Genomic DNA, 17,676 nt, shown 5'->3' with positions numbered 1-17,676 from the left:
TGTGTGTGTGTGTGTGTGTCTGTGTCTGTGTGTGTGTGTGTCTGTGTCTGTGTGTGTGTCTGTGTGTCTGCGTCCGATGTCTGTTTCGAGCCATCACTTCTCAGGCACAGGTACAGGCTGGGTTGTCGGGAGAGGATTCTGCAGCCTCCTCCAGGTGGCTGCACAGAGAGGAGCACAGTGGCTCCAGGGCAGGTTCAGCTCAGGCAGTACTGGCACGGTGGAATACACACGGGCAGCCACACACCAAACTGTGCCCCCAAACAAACACCAAAACCAAAGGCTCCCTTACCCAGCTTCCTGTCCTTCCCCACCAACTTCTTCCAAATCTGCTTATGTTTCTGCAGGGGATTAGCAAAGTGCTTGCAGAAACAGAGCAACCAAAACTCGAGGTCCCTTTATCCCCCACCTCCAGATTTTTAATCCCATTCTCTCTAATCCTTCCAACCTCTTTAATCAAAAGATCAGTCTCTCACCCTTGGGGGAAGGGGTGGTTGTAGTTGTGGTGGTATCCTGGAGAAAAATTTGGTTTAAAAGAGGCAAAATTCATCTCGGATTGCTCAGACCCATAAAATGTTAAGTAGAAGGTCTTTGCGCTGGGTGAGAAGTCAGAGGACATGGGTCTGAATCCAAGTTCTGCCCCTCCTTGCTGCACCCTCACTGAACCTCTCCTCTGCAACATGAGGCAACTGGGTAAAATAGAGGGTTCACCATCTATTTCAACCCTCAGTTCACAGAAAAAAACAGAGTAGAGCTACTCAGTGTCCAACAGTATTCTTTCAATTAACCTGGAGCAGAAGCGAGCCAGGCTAATTCATGGGAATGGGGGGCGGGGAGAGAAGAGCTGCAGAGAGTGAGAAAGAAATGGGATGTGTAGGAGGGGGCCAGAAAAGCCCGAGACATGTGTGGAACCATCAAACTCTTCCCTCACCCCTAGGCTGTTCACTTCCTCCCCACTGGCCTTCAGCCCTGGGCTCCCATGAGGACCATGTAACCTCCACAGGAGAGAAATCTGGTTTCATTCTGACTGGCTCACATCCCCTTTTTTAGTCCAGGGATGAGTCACCAGCTTCAGCTCAGGAAGGAGCTGCTCTATTCAGTAGTGACAACACTCCAGTCCCTGGATGGAGCACAGGGGTAGGACAATGCTGGGCCGCTGGCTGTCATTTGGCCTTGCTGGGGCCACATTGTGAGGATGTGAATGAAGAGAGAAGGCACATGTATGGAAAAGCCTTTGACTCTCAAATCACTCAGGGTCCTTTCAATAAGGTCTAGAGGGGCTGGGAAGAGACAGAATGGACAATGGAGTTTTACATAGGGACTAGGAATTACCAAAGAAGGAATGAAGACACCCCTCCCCGTTATGGTCCCCAAAAAGACATACCCAAAACCTGTTTGGTAGATGGATTCCCAGACTGGGGGTGCTCCCCTACCCCAGGGTATGTGAGAGGGAGGACAGTGTAGGAAAACAGAAACATCTGTTGGGCAGTGAGGAGGCTGAGGAGGAAGAGAAGCCCTGGGTCCCTTGGAGAACTGCCTGTCCTTTTGCTCAGATGAGACTGTTGGCTTTGAACACTGGAAGGGCAGCTTCAGCCAGGCCTCCAGAGCAGGTCCCACCTGCAATGCCACCAAAGTCAAGCTATTAATGGAACAGACCCCAGGCTAAGGCTACTGTTCTTTCCTGGGTCAGCAAGTATTAAACATATGCCCAACCAGACATCAGGGAAGCTGCTTCCAGTTGGGGCTGTACAAAAAGACTTCTGAGAAGGCAGGAAGGACTATCTGGGACAGGCATTCTGATTGCCAGGCTGGCTAGGTCCTGACCTCTTCTGGTGGGACTGAGCCCAGTACCCAAGTAGCCCCCTTAACCCCAGCTGGACTGGACTTGAGATGGAGCTCAGCTAAACTGCTCCAGGCATTCAGGAGCTACCCTCAGGGTGCAGGGGGATGGGGAAGAGAAGGCAGCAAATAGGCTAGTCCATCCGGCCAGCAGGCCCCATGCCCAGCCTGTCTGCACCCTTCCTGCTGACTAAGAAGCAATTGCTTGCACATGCTGGGCCTGGGATGTCATTTCAGGGCTGTCTACAATGAAGATATTCAAGGAAGGAGGGAGTTGGCTGGCTGATTCCTAGCAGCCAGCTCATGAATTTGTGGAATAAGGAACAGCTCACTTTGGGGATACCGGGTCTTGAGGAAACCTGGCCTGATACCCGGTGGGGCAACCTGTCTTTGCTCCACAGGGTTCGAAGCCCAAGCTCCAGGCTGCTTGTTCTTCAATTCATGAGATCCGGAGATGCACGCGACTAGAAATGCCTGACAACCTCTACACTTTTGTCCTTAAGGTAAATGGGCTTCCCCTAGCTTCCTCTTCCTCCCTCCCTTCTCCCCCCTTCTTTATCCCATTGGCTATCCCACCCTCCTTCCTACAGCAGCTGCTAATCAGCAGGTGACAACACACTCTTGTTCCTCTGCATCCAGGTGAATAATCTAACCGAGGTCATCTTTGAGACAGGAGATGAGCAGCAGCTGAACTCCTGGACGACCGAGATCAGAGAGTGCATGAACCGAGGGTGAGGCTTTGTGGGGGTAGGTCAAGAGCCTCCTTCCCCTTCAAAAGCAGTGACCAATCCCCTTCTCCTCCTGTGAACCCAAACCACATGTGTGACAATCTATCCCAAGGCCTGTGGAGTCAAAGCATGCCCCCAACTCCACTTAGTTCTTCCTTGGCTGATGAGACATCTCAAGTCTTTTTAATCATTCTCATCCAGGATGGCAACCTTCGCATCTCCATGGTTGTTTCCAAGAGGCTAGACTCGTAAGGGGGGAAGGAAATGTTGGATAACTCTTGTTCTCAACCCCTAGCAGTTCCTTCTGAAATGGGGCTGAAGAAGGCAGTAGGTTTCTGGGGGCAGATCTGAGATACGTGGAGGACCAGGGAACAGAGAAGGGTGTGGGGAACTGCAGACCCCTAGGAAAGCCACCCCAGGGCTGGTGCCTCTAAGAATGTCCCAGTCCTTCCAGTGAGAGGTGAGAGCTAAGCACAGGAATTAACCCTTCTGTCCTTTCCAGCAGGTCAGAAGGAGCTGACCTAGAATCACACGTCCCCTCACTTCCAGACCCTGGTATATCCAACTCCCGCAGTGGGAGCACCGACTCCCTTAACCAAGGTAAAGATCCCTGACAGATGATCTGCCGCCCCCTCTCCTCTCCAGTTTATCCTTGGAGGAAAAGTCTACCCTGGCTACCTACCCTCTTTAAGCCTCTTTCTAGGATGCAGAGGAGCCAGGCCCGCCAGATCAGCTTCGGCCTCAGGCTTCGAGGTGGGCTTCGTGAGCCTCAGTCTCACATTCTCTGCTCCACTAGGTGCCTCACCTGGTGGACTGCCTGACCAGGCCTGTCAGAAAACCGACCACTTCCTCTCCTGTTATCCCTGGTTTCATGGCCCCATCTCCCGAGTGAAGGCGGCCCAGCTAGTGCAGTTACAGGGTCCTGCAGGTCATGGAGTGTTCCTGGTTCGGCAGAGTGAGACACGACGGGGAGAATATGTCCTCACATTCAACTTCCAGGGCAGGGCGAAGGTATGGGGCAAGAGAGCTCTAGGCCAAGGCGGGAGGAGGCGCAGGGGGACCCCTCCCCTTGACCAGTGCCCGCCTGTGCTCAGCCCTTCTCCCCTCTGCCCTCGTCCTCCCCGGCAGCATTTGCGCCTGTCCCTGACTGACCGAGGGCACTGCCGGGTGCAGCATCTACACTTTCCCTCCATCGTGGACATGCTGCATCACTTCCAGCGCTCCCCCATCCCCCTCGAGTGCGGGGCTGCCTGTGACGTCAAGCTCTCCAGTTATGTGGTGGTCGTCTCCCACACGCCAGGTGAGGCTGTGGAAAGCTGGGAGATGGGGAGGAGGGCAGCCCTTAATCCATTGCATAAATCCTAACTATTTTTATAGCTAGGTGGCTGCTCAGTCTATTACGTACACATTTCCCACTCTTGTCTCCCAGGTTCAAGCAACACAGTTCTGCTCCCTTTCTCTGTCCACCACTGGAGTTCTGAATTGGGCCTTCCTCACCTTAATTCCTCTGGCTGTTCCCACATGCTTATCCCTGAGGACCTCCCACCATCCAGGGCCTCTCCTTCCGAGCAGATCTTTCACCTGCTGCCTCCCCCGGAGGAGCTGGCCAACAGCCTGCGGCACATGGAGCAGTCAGCAGAGCCTCCGAGCCAGCCCCGGGACTCAGATTACGACACAGATTCACCTAACAGGGGTCACATCCGGGCCATAGACAATCAGTACACACCTCTCTGAAAAACAGCTGGTGGCGGCCTCCTCCTCCGCTTGGCAATGCCACCCCCGGCCCACCCCCACCTCACAGAAGCATCATGCAGTTTGACCTGTAGAGCTGGGGACTTCTGAATGTACCTCTTTATCCTTCTTCTTGCTAGACAGAGATTGTACAAGGGATGTTGTTGATTGTTTATTCCAGTTTGGATGCTCCCCTATTAGGCCTATTAAAGGGCCTGTTGTCGAATCCTTTTGGTATTGTTTTTACTCTACAACTTTTTAATCACTGTCTACAGAAGTAGCTGCTGTTGAGTTGCCCATATCCACACGGCTTTCAAGTGCTGTTGATGAAGTCTGGAGTCTGGGAGGGTTCACTCTGCACACCATCTACCCTCGCCCAGCCCAGCCGTTGCGGCTGCACACAAGTGCACAAGGAGGGACCCAAATGAGCCAAGACAGAGGGGTCCAGAGGCCTTGCAGAAAATGTACTTTCCCTTTCATGAACAAAGGGACAAAGACAAGTAGACAAATTTCTAATAAGTGAGTCAGGAAACCCTAAACACTAATGCCCCAGAATACAAACTGAGATTTTTTTTCTATTTCAATAGAAACCTGTGTCACCAGCTGAGGAAGAGGAAAAGGCGGGTCAGCCATATCTCCTGCCCCAGCTCGCCATCACTCTGGCTAACACTGCTGCCACCTGCACTCTCAGAATGAAGGGCGAGTTTTGAGGCTTACCCAGAAAGTTAAACAAACAAAAAACCAAACATTTTTACCTCAGATTAGTTCTTAAAGGAGGTTTCTAACCTAAACGGTTGCTTGTTTTTTATTGCACTGTTTAGACTAATAAAAACGCTATTTTTGTAGTTAAAATTTGAGATATGCAAATGTTACTTCACTAGCTCATGGTTCCACACCCAAATGGGCATGTTTTGGTCCCCTAATGAATTCTCAAGAAAAAACTTTTTTCCATTCTAAAAAATAACAATGGGCTGCCATCTGAAACAAACTTCAAAAAGTGAAATGTGTCACATCTCCAGGGAAATGAAAGTGTGACTGCCTTGGGAAGACAGTGATGGAGAGTTCTATCCTGGTGCCTTATTTATAAAGAACTGGCTTCTGGCTTCTGTTAACTTCCTGATTGGCATTAGTGGGGAAGAGGGGAATCATGATTCCCAGACCCTTCTGAATGAAATTCTTCACTAAAGGTAGGGGATACCCACAACACTCGAAGCTCTGGTAAATTTTTCCGATGATCCCATGAATGAGTTATTTTTATTATGGAACCTAAAATGGAAGCTAGGATTTTAGGGCCATGGCCAGTAAGACTGTGTAGAGTATTCAGTGCATAATAAACTTCCTGTTCTACTTGCAAGCCAGCTTAATTGATCTATGTGTTTTTGGTGAAACAGAAATGTGAGTAGACACACATAAAACAAAAACAGACACCTATACACCTCTCCAAATCTCATTGAGGTCTTAAAAGTTCCTATTCTTTCTACCTATCCTTTCCTTTGACCTATTAGACAATTCTCAGGGGTTGGCTCACAAAACCTTAGCGTGGAGACACAGCCACCAAGATGACAGTGACAGGATAGACTCTCATGACCCAATATTTAGACAAGCTAGATGCCTTCTGATGCTACTTCTATGATCTGTTCCCCCCACTTTAGTATTTTCACCTCAGAATCTAAAATCAAACATCTCTACATATTCAACACCTGCACTTTTGTACATCTAAGTGTGCTGGAGCTGTTTTTAGAACAAATTCTGACTCTTATCTTATAGAATTCCTAATCATTCCAGCTTTCCTTTACCTCCAGCTTGTGGGATAGTAATTTGGATAGTTACTTGGTAATAGTCAGAGCCCATCCACTAGCAGCCTAATTCATAATCCCAAATTTAGCTCTACAGCTATTGTAAGGAAAGTGCTATAGAAATTAAATGAAAGTCCTTATTAGCACCCTCATTGGAGTGAAGACTGAAGGAGCACTTGGCTGCCCAACAGCGACAAAAGCTCTCTCTCTCTCTCTTCCTCTCTCCTGTCCCAAAGACTACCTGTCAATTTCATATAGGGATTTTAGCTTCTGTTTCCAAGATTTCCTTCTGGAACAGCTAGGTGGTGCAGTGGATAGTGCACCAGCCCTGGAATCAGGAGGACCTGAGTTCAAAATACTTAACACTTACTAGCTGTGTGACCTTGGGCAAGTCACTTAACCCCACTGCCTAGCCAAAAAACAACAATAACCAAAAAACAAAACAAAACAAAACAAAACAAAAAAAAAACAAACCAAGATCTCCTTCCTATCAACAGCTCAGTACTAAGTATCAATGTGATCAAAAGCTCTAAGCAGTTGGAAGGCGAGTTTGGTGGAGTGAATAAAGGGGCAATCTTGAAGCCAGGAAGACCTGAGTTCATGTCCCGCCTCAGACACATCCTAGCTATGTGATCCTGGGCAAATCACTTCCCTCCTTCCTCAAGGCTCAAAGCAACTTACTCTAAGCGCAGAGAAGGTGCTGGCTTGCCTCAGTTAAAGGTCTAATCAATGAAATCATAGGTCCAGGCCTCCATCCCCTTGTAAAACACTGAAGGTGGAGAGTGTGTGATGACAACTTGTTATCTGTCTGGGTTTTCCATGGCTCCTCCAACACAGACAAGGCCTGGGTGGCTTATGGCCATGTTAGAGCAGCCCTCCAGAAGGAAGGCACTTTGAGCCAGATAACCCAGCAGCCAGTCCCTCATACTTAAAACAACTACTCAGCACACCCACCTCAGAGAGTGTAATGACAGATATGTGTGGTTAGAGCACAGATTCCTTCAAAAGAAGGTAGGCCCTTTCTCCCAACCACATGCTCACACTGCTTCAATCCAAATGTTCAAACTCTTTTTCTGAAGGTTCCCTGATGAAACAGCTCTAATACATTATCTCACAAAAAGTGAGCTCTGGTGACACTAAACTGCTGCCTTCTCTCTCTTTTACAACAGTCCCAGATGGAGGAAATGGAAGGAGGACTGAAGGAAATGTCCTTGCCTTTCTTGGCAGACGGCTGCCCCGCCCCGACGGCTTTCACAGCATCCCCCTTCCCGAGGTACTTCCTGAGGACAAGCATGACTGCCAAACAGGGAAGCCTTCTCTGTAGCTCTTGCCATACGTGCCATCAACACCAAGTTTCCTTCCTCAGCCCACCTTTATTCTGAGCAACATAATTCTTGATGAACCACACAGTCAAATCATCAGCTTTTGTCAAGATCCCTGCTCAGGATGACTTTCATATTTCTAAGAAAGTTTCAGCACCTAAGTTACCACTCTATCCATTTTCTCCTAACTGTAGTGAAGAGAATTATAACACTGTCTCCCAACACTATCATTCCCTACTCTAACCTGTCTTTCTGGAACTTGTTTTATCTGGTCTAAGACTAGACAAAGAAATTCAGAGGGAAAAAAATCATCAGCACCAAAGAATTAAGCCCACTAACCTGCCTTGAATTCTAGACCAGCAATCCAAATAGTTTTATCTGGTATAAATCCTCTGCCTCTGTTAATTTCTGGACCCTGTGGTAGAGAGGAATAACAACATTTTTAATATTGTGGACCAGAAAACACTATTTTTTACATAACATTTACTTAGCTTGCAAAATTATCATGGATGGTTCCATCCTAAGCCATTGCCTCCATGCTTCCTGCTCATAGCTTGCTGTATTCTCTACAGATATGGATTGGCTTGCCCCTGCCCCACAAACCCCCCCACCCCCCAGCAATGGGGGCTCAACAGTATACTCCATTATCCTTAGTCTTTCAACCAACATGCATTTTCAATCCAGCATTTGTTGGGCTAGAATGAGCAGTGCATTCTTTTAGGTATAAAAATGCACTTTACAAAGACACAGAAAGTAAACTCATTTTGTATCTTCAAAGCCTTTGGCCTATTTGCCATGTATTTCACTATTCCTGTGGGAAAGGTTAGCCCACATGACATCTGTAATGACAGAACAGGCCCTAGGGGAAAGCATGGACGAACAGTAATCAACCAAATAACTTATTCTGAAATGATGCAGATTTTGCTATAATGTACAAACTCCTAAACGAATTAAAAACCATTTTCAGAAGCTCTCTGTGTTGTCACTGAGTATCCTAAGTGCTTTCATTCTTGATCTTGTGGTTTTCTATATGAAATCCACACACTGCTGACATACTTGCGTGCTTTCTTTCGCCTCCCGCCACGTGACCTGGCAGTCACTAGGAGCTCAATAGACTCCACCATTAAGGCATCGTGGGCAGCCTCGTGCCCCCCCTGCTGGCAGAGTGGCTCTGGACACCTTGGCCCCACTACAGAGGGCTACCAGCCTCAGCTCGGGAATCCCTCTCCTCCAGAGGATGTGGGCTGGGCTCCACCTTCCAGAGGACAGCCTTCTTCCTTGAAGCAGACACACCACATTCCTCTAAGCCACCAGAAAAACCTTCCTGATTTTGCATTTCTCTCAAACAAGGCTATGTCCTAAGCTCAGAAAACGGCAATAATCAATACTAAAAAGGAAGAAAACGGATTTAGCAATTCCTTTCTTAGATGTTAAATAAGCAGATTAAAGGTCACCTGCTAACCATACCGCCTAGTTTATATTAAGCTAAGATGATAATCAACTACAATAAAAGTAGCTTATACAAACACACATTAACTTGTATCAGTTTTTAAAACTTTTTTATTTTTAAATTTTTTTTTAGTTTTTATTTTATATTATCTACAAAGTAAAAGTGTTTTCCCTTAACTTAAAAGTTGCACCACTGCCTGTTGACAGTGATCACCTCATCAAACTTGATTTATAAATAATAATCCATCAGTTTGACGATAAGAATTTACTGAACCTTTTTCAAGTTTAGTAAAAGGGGCTTTCCAAGTCTTGATTTTTAGCGGTAATAGCAGCAAGAATCACTCGTTACTTCTTTTGCTAGCTGATGAGTTCATGACTTTGAAGGGTCATTAGAAAATAAATAACTTCCAGTTTTCAGCAAGCAGAGTTGGGGCACTTGCATGGAATTACGGGATACCCGCAAGGGCCTACATGCCTCTACTCAGTCCAAATGTCTTCCACTGCAAGGTGAACTGTTAGCATTCCTATTGGATGTTATGAGAAATCAATTAAAAAAATAAAATAAAATAAATGAAATTCTAGTTTTCTGTGCTTCCAGTTGGTAGAAGCAGTAGAAGGGAGGAGGGAATTTGGCCTTTTGCTTCCTCCAGGGCAGCCTTACAACTGCTGTTGGTGGTGGGCTTGTACTGTAAAAAAGAAGAGTGAATATTTAAACAGAAAACTGGCAGGACCACACAAATTTCTCTAATGTTTTGGCAACACATACAGCCTCATGCTATCCTTAGAATATCAGCTTAAACAAAACAAAACAAAAAAAAAATCAGGTTGACTTTTCCCCTCCCACCTACACCAAGGGGCACACTGGTCAAACTGGCAGATACACCATTTCACATAATGCTCCAAGGATGATTTCATGTTGCTCGTGGGAAAAGAGGAGGAGGGGGAAGCCACGTTTATCCCAAATTAGCCAAGCACTAGTATTTGCTTTTGGATTAAAAAGGTTAGACTGTGAAATATTGCCATAGCAGCCATCAAATAGGACAGTCCACCCGAAGGGATGGTTCTATTCCCCTCAGGGATATGCTACAGCCCCTGTGCTCAGAATCAAAGGACGACACACACAGCGCTTTCCAACCGTGACTTTCCAGAGTTTGCCTCCACTCAACCTGTGCTATTGCAAATCCCCCCATGCCAAGTTGTTGGAATTCAGGAAGAAAACTACTGCTCTGCTCATTGTCATAGCTAGGAAGGCCAACACAGTCCAATGCATACATTAGCTACACAGAATGATGCTGCTAAACAATCCAGACCCTGTATGCCCTCCCTACAGAGAACACGCCTCATCTTCTCCTTGACATCACAGACACGAATATCCAGAGGAGTCTCACTATGTCTCAGGTGCACACACTGACCAATCTGGCCTATTCTCAAAAAAGATCTTAAGTGTTCACTGTCATTCAACATTTGAGTAAAACGCTTTCCAGTGTACCAGCCCCTACACACACACGCCTCACCTGAAGGGTGCGTCATATAAGGGAAATGCGCTGTTGTCGAGACTGGAATGGGCTGTAGTGCACTTTGAGCGATGGCGGCCTGGGGACCGCCAGGTGGCTGTGTCGTCATTAGCATCATTGGAGCATGAGCAGTTGGATGAGAAGGAACCATTCCTGACTGTACATGAGCCTGAAACAAAGAGCTCATTTACGCAAACAGGCAACATCTTTGGCTTAAACAACATGTCAACTGTGTTCTCATTTTGCTAAAGATTGAAAGAGTGTTATCTCTGACACTAAGGGCCTACTTTCTCAGGGTGGACTCCCTATTTTGTTATAACTGACTGAGTAGCAAACATACTCCAACCATGGATAGAATTCTACCAATACAGAATAGCACGCACCAAACAAATCTGGATGAAAATTGGGGCCTAAACATACTGGACATCTCATACCCTAATTCTTCACATATATCTGCCCATCTGAATACTACATTTCTGACATTTTCAAAGAGGAAAGCCTTTCACAACAGGCAGCAAATTAAGGGGTGATTTGAGCTTTCAAAGCTTACTATGAGGCAAAGGCACAAATTAAATACTGATAGGTTATGTGATACCTAAGTTACTTTAAAGTAAACTTTCTTCTGAAGGAGAATATGTTACAGTAAACTTGACTATTCAGAGATTTATCCCTCAGGTTCATGAATTTCTAAATGCAGAGACAATTTATCTTCCTCTTTCCAATCTCTAGCTCTGGTACCTGCTTACTACTCACAAATACCTCCATGAAGGGCAGGCAAGGGGAACTACAGAGTGCCTCGATTAAGTCTGTTTTAGGGTTGCTGGCAGGTCTGCTAGGAGACTGAAGAATGGGAAGTGGAATAGATTCTTTGGTCTTACTTGACCATGGATAACTGAATGATGTGTTCCCATTTTTAAGATGGTACAAGGGTCAAGCTAAAGGATTTGTCCCCAAGCTGTGTCGTGAGTGAGTCAGTGGTGCCAGGAAGAGCACTCCCTTGCCCTGACCCCAAGCCATGAATGCTATTCTAGACCATGCTAAGACTTGAATAAGAAACTTTTACTCTTCTAAAATTTCAGAAAGGTCTATGCACTTTTTTGGGCTCCCCTGTAGGTCTTGTGCTTTTGCTTTTCCTAGAGTATAGCTCAGAAGTCACCCCACCTTGGCTTTCAGGTTATATTCCTATTCAGCTACCAAACTTGCCAAAGCACCTCAAAGAGCCTGGTCTTCCTCATAAAACATACTTAAAATCTTAATTGTCCAAGCCACTCTCAACATTGTCTGAGCATTTCCCCAACCCCGTAAGATGATAATGACCCTGTATACTAGGCTGAAGACTCTACTAGGCCAGGAGGTCCAAACTTCCCAACACATGCGAGGCACCATTATAGATCTTTAATCCCTAAGAATTCACTTGGTAACTAAATAAATTCACACCTCAATTCGAAAGCCATCCTGATACCCCCACCCACCCATGCCATTTTAGTGAAAATATACTAGGCACTTAAATACCTTCTAACACCATTTGACGAAACTGGTGCTGAATATCAAGTGGCTGGGACTTGAAGATTCTAATATCCAGAGGGTTCAGTTCATAGAAAACCACGCAGACCAACCTCCTAAGCCGACTGCAGGCAGCTCCGAGCTAACGTGCCCACCTTCACTTTCACCCTCAGCAGCCAAACCACCTTCTGGGTAACTTTTCCCTTTAGTCTCTTCATGCAGACAGCTGTCCCAGAGACCTGGCCATCCCACGGCACCCTGAGAAGCCTAAAGCAGCTGCCAAGCCCCAGCCACTTCCAGAACAGAGACCCCACTCTCCTCCCCCAAGAATCTGCTCTGCGACTCCTAACACGCTGCCCCGACACTGCAGGCCCAGCCTTTTCATGAAGCATAACACTGAGCTGGGAAGAAACTTGAACCAGATAGGGAGGAGGCCTTGGGGAAAAACTCTTCTTGAGGACACGCTCAAATTTTCCAGCCGCCAGACCCAAGGAAGTCACCTCAAGAGTGCAGAGGATGTGTGATGCCCCCAGACCTTTCATACTCACAGCAAGGAAGCCATGTAAACAAAGCAAAGCAGAGACAAAGAGAAGGAAGAAAACATGTTGCACTCCAAAGACAGTCTTCAAGTTTCAACTGTGGGATATTAGTGAACTTGCTACTAAACAACTTCTCCCATCATAAAACCACACAAACATTCATTGATGGCTAGATCACATGTATTTGAAGGATAAAGGGAGACAGGTAAAGAGCTTGACACATGGGCTTTTCTAGCTTGGAGAATGTCTGGTTGCTCGCTGATAATCTGAGAATCTTGACATTCTACTTGGTCTTCAGAAAGTTGGTTAAAGTTGGTTTACCTGAGGTACGTGGGCCATGTGGGGTGGATTGGTATATGCAGGCTGAACATGAGAGGGGTGAATCGTAAAGACTGTTTGTTGTGCTGCTGGGAAACTACTTTGTGGAGACTGTGCATTTGAGCCCGGTGTCATTGAAGGTGGGGTTGGTGCCAGACCAGCATGGTAAATGGCCGGCTGCTGCTGAGCGTTTGCTAGATGAAGGGCCTGCGCAGCTTGGTGCTGATGGTGCTACAAAACAAGAGGAAGGAAGAATTAGTGACCAGCACGCTTTCTCCCTTCGTGCAGAGAGACACTGAGGTTAGCAATAATACCAGCAGTGGAGGATGCACACAGAGAAAGGAGGGCTGGGCTGGGAAAGGGACCAATCAGATCATTTTTCTGAAAATTAGACAAGCACAACCCAAGAGCTAGACCCAAAATTGCTGCTGTCCCTCTCTTCTGCACTGGTGGACATCAGAGTGTAGGGATGCTTGTGGGTGTGCAGAGGAACCATCTTGGTTGCAAAGAGAATTTTTATTGATCAGTAACAGCTATACAGATTACATACTGGCCCTAAGAGAAAGATCCCAACTTCCTTAGACTCAAGACTTTAAGATGGCGCAGACCAGGTAGAACACTAGAGCAATACAACATAAAGACCCTAACTTGGCACAAAGCCTGAGAAAGACGAGAGTCCTTTTTTCCTCCCTTCCCTTTCCTGGAGTTTTCTGTGCATTTTCAACACTTGAATGAAGCTGAGGTCTTATCTATTTGGAGATATGCTCCAATGATGCCTATTGTAATCCAATCCATGACAACCAACCCCGTGAAACTCTTGTCCGTGAAGATTTTTTTCTATGAATAATTTCATCTCTGCAGACTTAAAATCTTCATTTTAATCTTCAATAAGAAACTAGTCTTCCAGTAGAGCCTCCCGTAACTGAAGTTTTTGAGAACAGAGTAATGTCTACTTATAGACTATTGAAATACAGAATGAAGAAGTAGGCTTTTCTAAGGTAGAGAGCTCTGTTTTAAACATCATTATTAATGATCTCAGGTTATTCACATTAGAAGATGGAAAAAAATTTCATTTTTGAGTCATAGATTAATTTTAAAGATTGAATTTCTATTTTAGGGGAAATTGTTTTGTAAGTAGTCATATAAAAATTCATATTACATAAATTAAACCATCAAAAAGCAAAGGAAATCATAAATCTTTAGGAAGACAATCCCAAACAAAAGTCTTTGTTTTAAACAGTAATAATATCTTTTTACACCATTTTCAACACTGGCTCAAATAACAATGGAAAATTACTATGCCATCCATGTGTTTGAACCAATGTGCTGTAAACTCTGGCAGGCGTAGGCCTCATCCTGTAGAGTTCACCTTACCTGCACAGGGCTGGGAGCAGTGTGGCTTCCTGAATGTTGATTCTGTTGTTGTCCAGTGGGGGTGGCAGAAGGCTGAGGATGTGGAGTATGTGGGTGCAGAGTAGCATTAGGATGGGCATACTGCTGAGCAAGGGAACCAGTAGAAACTAAAGCAAAAGAAATAAAGGAAGACTATAGCCACTGCTTTACACTGTAACATTAACTATTCCTTTATAACTCTCATTAACTATGTATCTGATGGTCAAATATGTCTAGCTTCTGCCATTACTAATCTCCATTTTTTCAAGAGGATCTCACTTACACAACTGGCATCTATTAAACTATGCACCTTCTTAAAGTGTAAACTACTAATAAGAGTTACTAATATATCCTCTAACAGAGATTTTAAAGATCAGTCTAAAACATTCTGAAATCGAATTCATTTGAATTTAACAAAATAAATACTATAAAAGAAAACTTAAAAGTGTAGGCAAACCACATATGGAATTGTGCATATTTATCTATGTAATACAACAATTTCAATTCAAGTATAATCATCAATACACTGCTAGGCCTTCATTTGGCTAACCTCACCATGCTACTGTTCTGGTGCTGGCTTTACAGTAGTCAATGTGCACATATTCTCTATCCAGGGTGTGCATACAAAATGCCCACACAGGTTCACCCTGAACAATTAAGGCTCTATAAAAACCAAGCACAATATTCTGAATTAACAATGAATAGCTATCTTTAGGTTTTCCCTACAGTCAAATGAAGAAATATCTTTTGGCTGATAAAAAACGAGAAACATTTCTGTCACCCTGTAAAGCTTCTGGCTACCCCAGAAGCCACCATCATTTTCTAACATGGAGATAATAAAACTTTCTGAACTGTAAAGAAAAATTAAATTCACCACTCAAAACTATCCATTCCTCAAGGTGGGGGGTTTAGCTGCTAGTCACCAAGGAAATTAGAAGAGTGAATTTAAATGTAAAACTTAGTTTGTTAGAGACAGGAACAAAACCAAATCTTGGTGAGTGCCAGGGTAAGCTGTATTTTGGTTACTATTAAAAAAAAAAATTTCTTCTATTCCCCAAGGCTTCCAAAGGCCCCATATTTGAAACCAATATAAATCAGACTGAGACTACAGTAAGGATAGAGTACAAAACGTTCACCCATGTGAGCATCTACATTAACCCACAACTCCCAGAATCCCTCCAAAGCTGAGCTTGTTTTTACAATGACCCTGAAACAGTTCCTCTGGTCTCTCAACACACAATATTGTGGGCTACAAATACTGTAATGGCCCATTTTAGGCAGAAAAGAAGCCTTCCCTTTTGCTATCAATCCACTGTTCCGAAGTGTAACTTGACTAGGTGACTGTGGAGTTAACAATGAGCATCATGCAGAGGGTTAGGTACATGAAACAAGAGTTAAGCACTGTTATGATACACAATACAGGGCTGTGGAAAACCAAGGGCCATGAAACTTGGTCATGTTTTCCCTACGGCACAGAAGACACCAAAGAGCCTCTGCTACGTTAGGTCATGATCACCTGTGCATCCATTGCCAGAAACACAGTCTGCATTATAGGACTTGAATTCCTAGGGATAAGGATTTTAAATTCGTTAACACAAAAGGAATGTGGCTTTGTCCATCAGGAAAAGCTTTCTGACTGTGAGCCATAAGACAGGCTGGAATGTGCTAAGAAGGATGATAGGACAGGGGCCAGAGCTGGAAGGGACCTCTGAGGTCATCTAGTCCAACCCCCTCACTTGACAAATGAGGACACTAAGCCCCAAAAAGGGAAAGTGCCTAGCTGAAGGTCACAAAAGTAATAAGACTGGAGGCAGGATCTGAACCCAGGTCTTCTGACTCCAGAGCCAACACTCATCCCACTGTACCTTTCTACATCCTAAGAGATGTATGTCCTCTCACTGTCTGGACTTTTTAGGAAAAGAGATGAGCTAGGTATCATTTCTAGAGTCAAGGGGTCAAAACAAAGAAATTCTAAAGTCCTACAGTTCTATGAAAGTATTTGCTTAACTAAAAACCAACATCCATACCCATTCAACAAGTTTACTCTCCTTTTTCCACAGCTGTCTAGCTACTGGTCTAAGCAGCAATTTTTACTCTTAGGATCTACAATTCTCCACAGCTATAAGGGGGAAAATACTTGACAGGAAAGGTCTTGAGTTTTTAATCTGACTTCCCTACTAAAACTTTATACCAATAATATTAGAATGGCAGGTTCTGTTTTGAAGTAGCTAAATTTGACTTAAAAAAGATAAGTTTCACAAATCAGTCTTTAGTCATTCACAGTCTTTCTAATAGTTTCAAACCAACTCTTCCTTGCCTCTTTAAAAGAAACTTCTTAAATGCCTCATTTGTAGCAGGATCAAACTCCTATTACAGAGAAACTACACACAGCATTACTTTGCAGTAATGCAGATGCCAACTAAGCACATCACAAATCACTCAAAACCCAATTAATGAGTTTTTGTGAGGGTCTGGGATAAAAAGACCTATTAAGTTTTCTGGTTTACTTACTTTACCCAAAAGGCCTGGAATTCACTTCTCAAAAACCTGTTGTTTGTGATTAGCTTCTAACCAAAACCACATAGCACACAAAGACTAAAAAGACTGAAGTTGGCTTTTTACCATACACATAATGATAAAAAGCCAAAGTGTAAAACCATGTTGAGGAGCCTTTTTCTACTTCTGTTACTTGAGCACTGATTTAAAAAAAAAAAAAAAAGGCGACAAGTTTCTCTACTAATAACCTCTATTAACAAAAAATCCTGGCTTCTATAACTAATCATTTATGTTGTAAATGTGTCAAATTAAGTTAATGAGTAAGAATAAAATTCATAAACACAGGTTTTAAAATATCTAAAATTATTACTAAATTCAACTTAAAGATCTTTTATCATGGAGGGACTATGTTCTTTGAAATACCAATATCCCTTATTCTTATAGGTCTAGAATCAAAAGAGAAGAACAGTCAGTATTATGTTCCAAAAAAAATATTTCTAGAAGGGCTAATCCACATCCCAACTTTGAACATGTAATGGAAACATTCAGGTTCACACAAGCATTTTCAAATGCTCTTATTCGATATATTCACTCTGTTACTTTTTGTAAATTAAAAAAAAATTCAAAGAAAGATACAAACACGTACATCTTTTCCCTAACAAAACTTTCGTAAAATAGAAATTTAAAGGCACCAAGAAATAGAGGGTAAAGGGGGCGGGGAGAGGAGCGAATGGGGGGAAGGGGGGGCGCACGCAGCATATTTTAAAATTAATTGCATGATGCAAATAATACTTAAGAAGTTCTAGTTTAAAATATTTTCTCAAGCTGACCATTTAAACAAAGTGAAAAGTTACTCATTTATAAGTAAAAAAAAAAAAGATGCCAGACACCAGGAAGGAGACGTTAAGGAGGAATTAATATTGCATGAAACAAGTCCTACTCTCTGGTTCTTAGGGGCATTTCTTCCCTTTTCTCTAGTTAAAAGAAAAAGATGTGTCAAAATCAAATTGTTACTCTTGGTAATAACTGAAAATTTAGATCATTTGTTCCCT

The 17,676-nt window shown here is 44.2% G+C and overlaps 2 protein-coding genes across 7 annotated transcripts in view; one reads left to right on the top strand and one right to left on the bottom strand.

The window, feature by feature from the left end:
- Positions 1–8,386, top strand: part of SH2B3 (SH2B adaptor protein 3) — a 101,913-nt gene extending 93,527 nt beyond the window's left edge. The window contains 7 exon segments of the mRNA XM_027857368.1: positions 2,238–2,339; positions 2,476–2,567; positions 3,070–3,164; positions 3,361–3,575; positions 3,693–3,864; positions 3,994–5,482; positions 7,261–8,386. Coding sequence (XP_027713169.1) covers positions 2,238–2,339; positions 2,476–2,567; positions 3,070–3,164; positions 3,361–3,575; positions 3,693–3,864; positions 3,994–4,298 — 981 coding nt within the window. The 3' untranslated portion in view covers positions 4,299–5,482; positions 7,261–8,386.
- Positions 8,387–8,990: 604 nt separating this feature from the next.
- ATXN2 (ataxin 2) overlaps positions 8,991–17,676 on the bottom strand; it is a 114,188-nt gene continuing 105,502 nt past the window's right edge. For 5 of the 6 annotated variants that reach the window (XM_027857375.1, XM_027857373.1, XM_027857370.1 and 2 more), the window contains 4 exons: positions 14,111–14,256; positions 12,740–12,967; positions 10,377–10,545; positions 9,437–9,548 (listed from right to left, as the gene is read on the bottom strand). In XM_027857375.1, the coding sequence (XP_027713176.1) occupies positions 9,520–9,548; positions 10,377–10,545; positions 12,740–12,967; positions 14,111–14,256 (572 nt within the window). In that variant the 3' untranslated portion in view covers positions 9,437–9,519. Of the gene's footprint in view, positions 9,549–10,376; positions 10,546–12,739; positions 12,968–14,110; positions 14,257–17,676 lie in introns of all 6 variants that reach the window. The other variant, XM_027857372.1, reaches the window with a different exon arrangement.

This window comes from Vombatus ursinus, unplaced genomic scaffold, assembly GCF_900497805.2.
Source record: "Vombatus ursinus unplaced genomic scaffold, bare-nosed wombat genome assembly UNPS02012122.1, whole genome shotgun sequence".
Lineage (NCBI taxonomy): Eukaryota > Metazoa > Chordata > Mammalia > Diprotodontia > Vombatidae > Vombatus > Vombatus ursinus.
The sequence above is the reverse complement of the archived record's forward strand: the minus strand, read 5'-3'. Positions and strand labels throughout refer to the sequence as shown.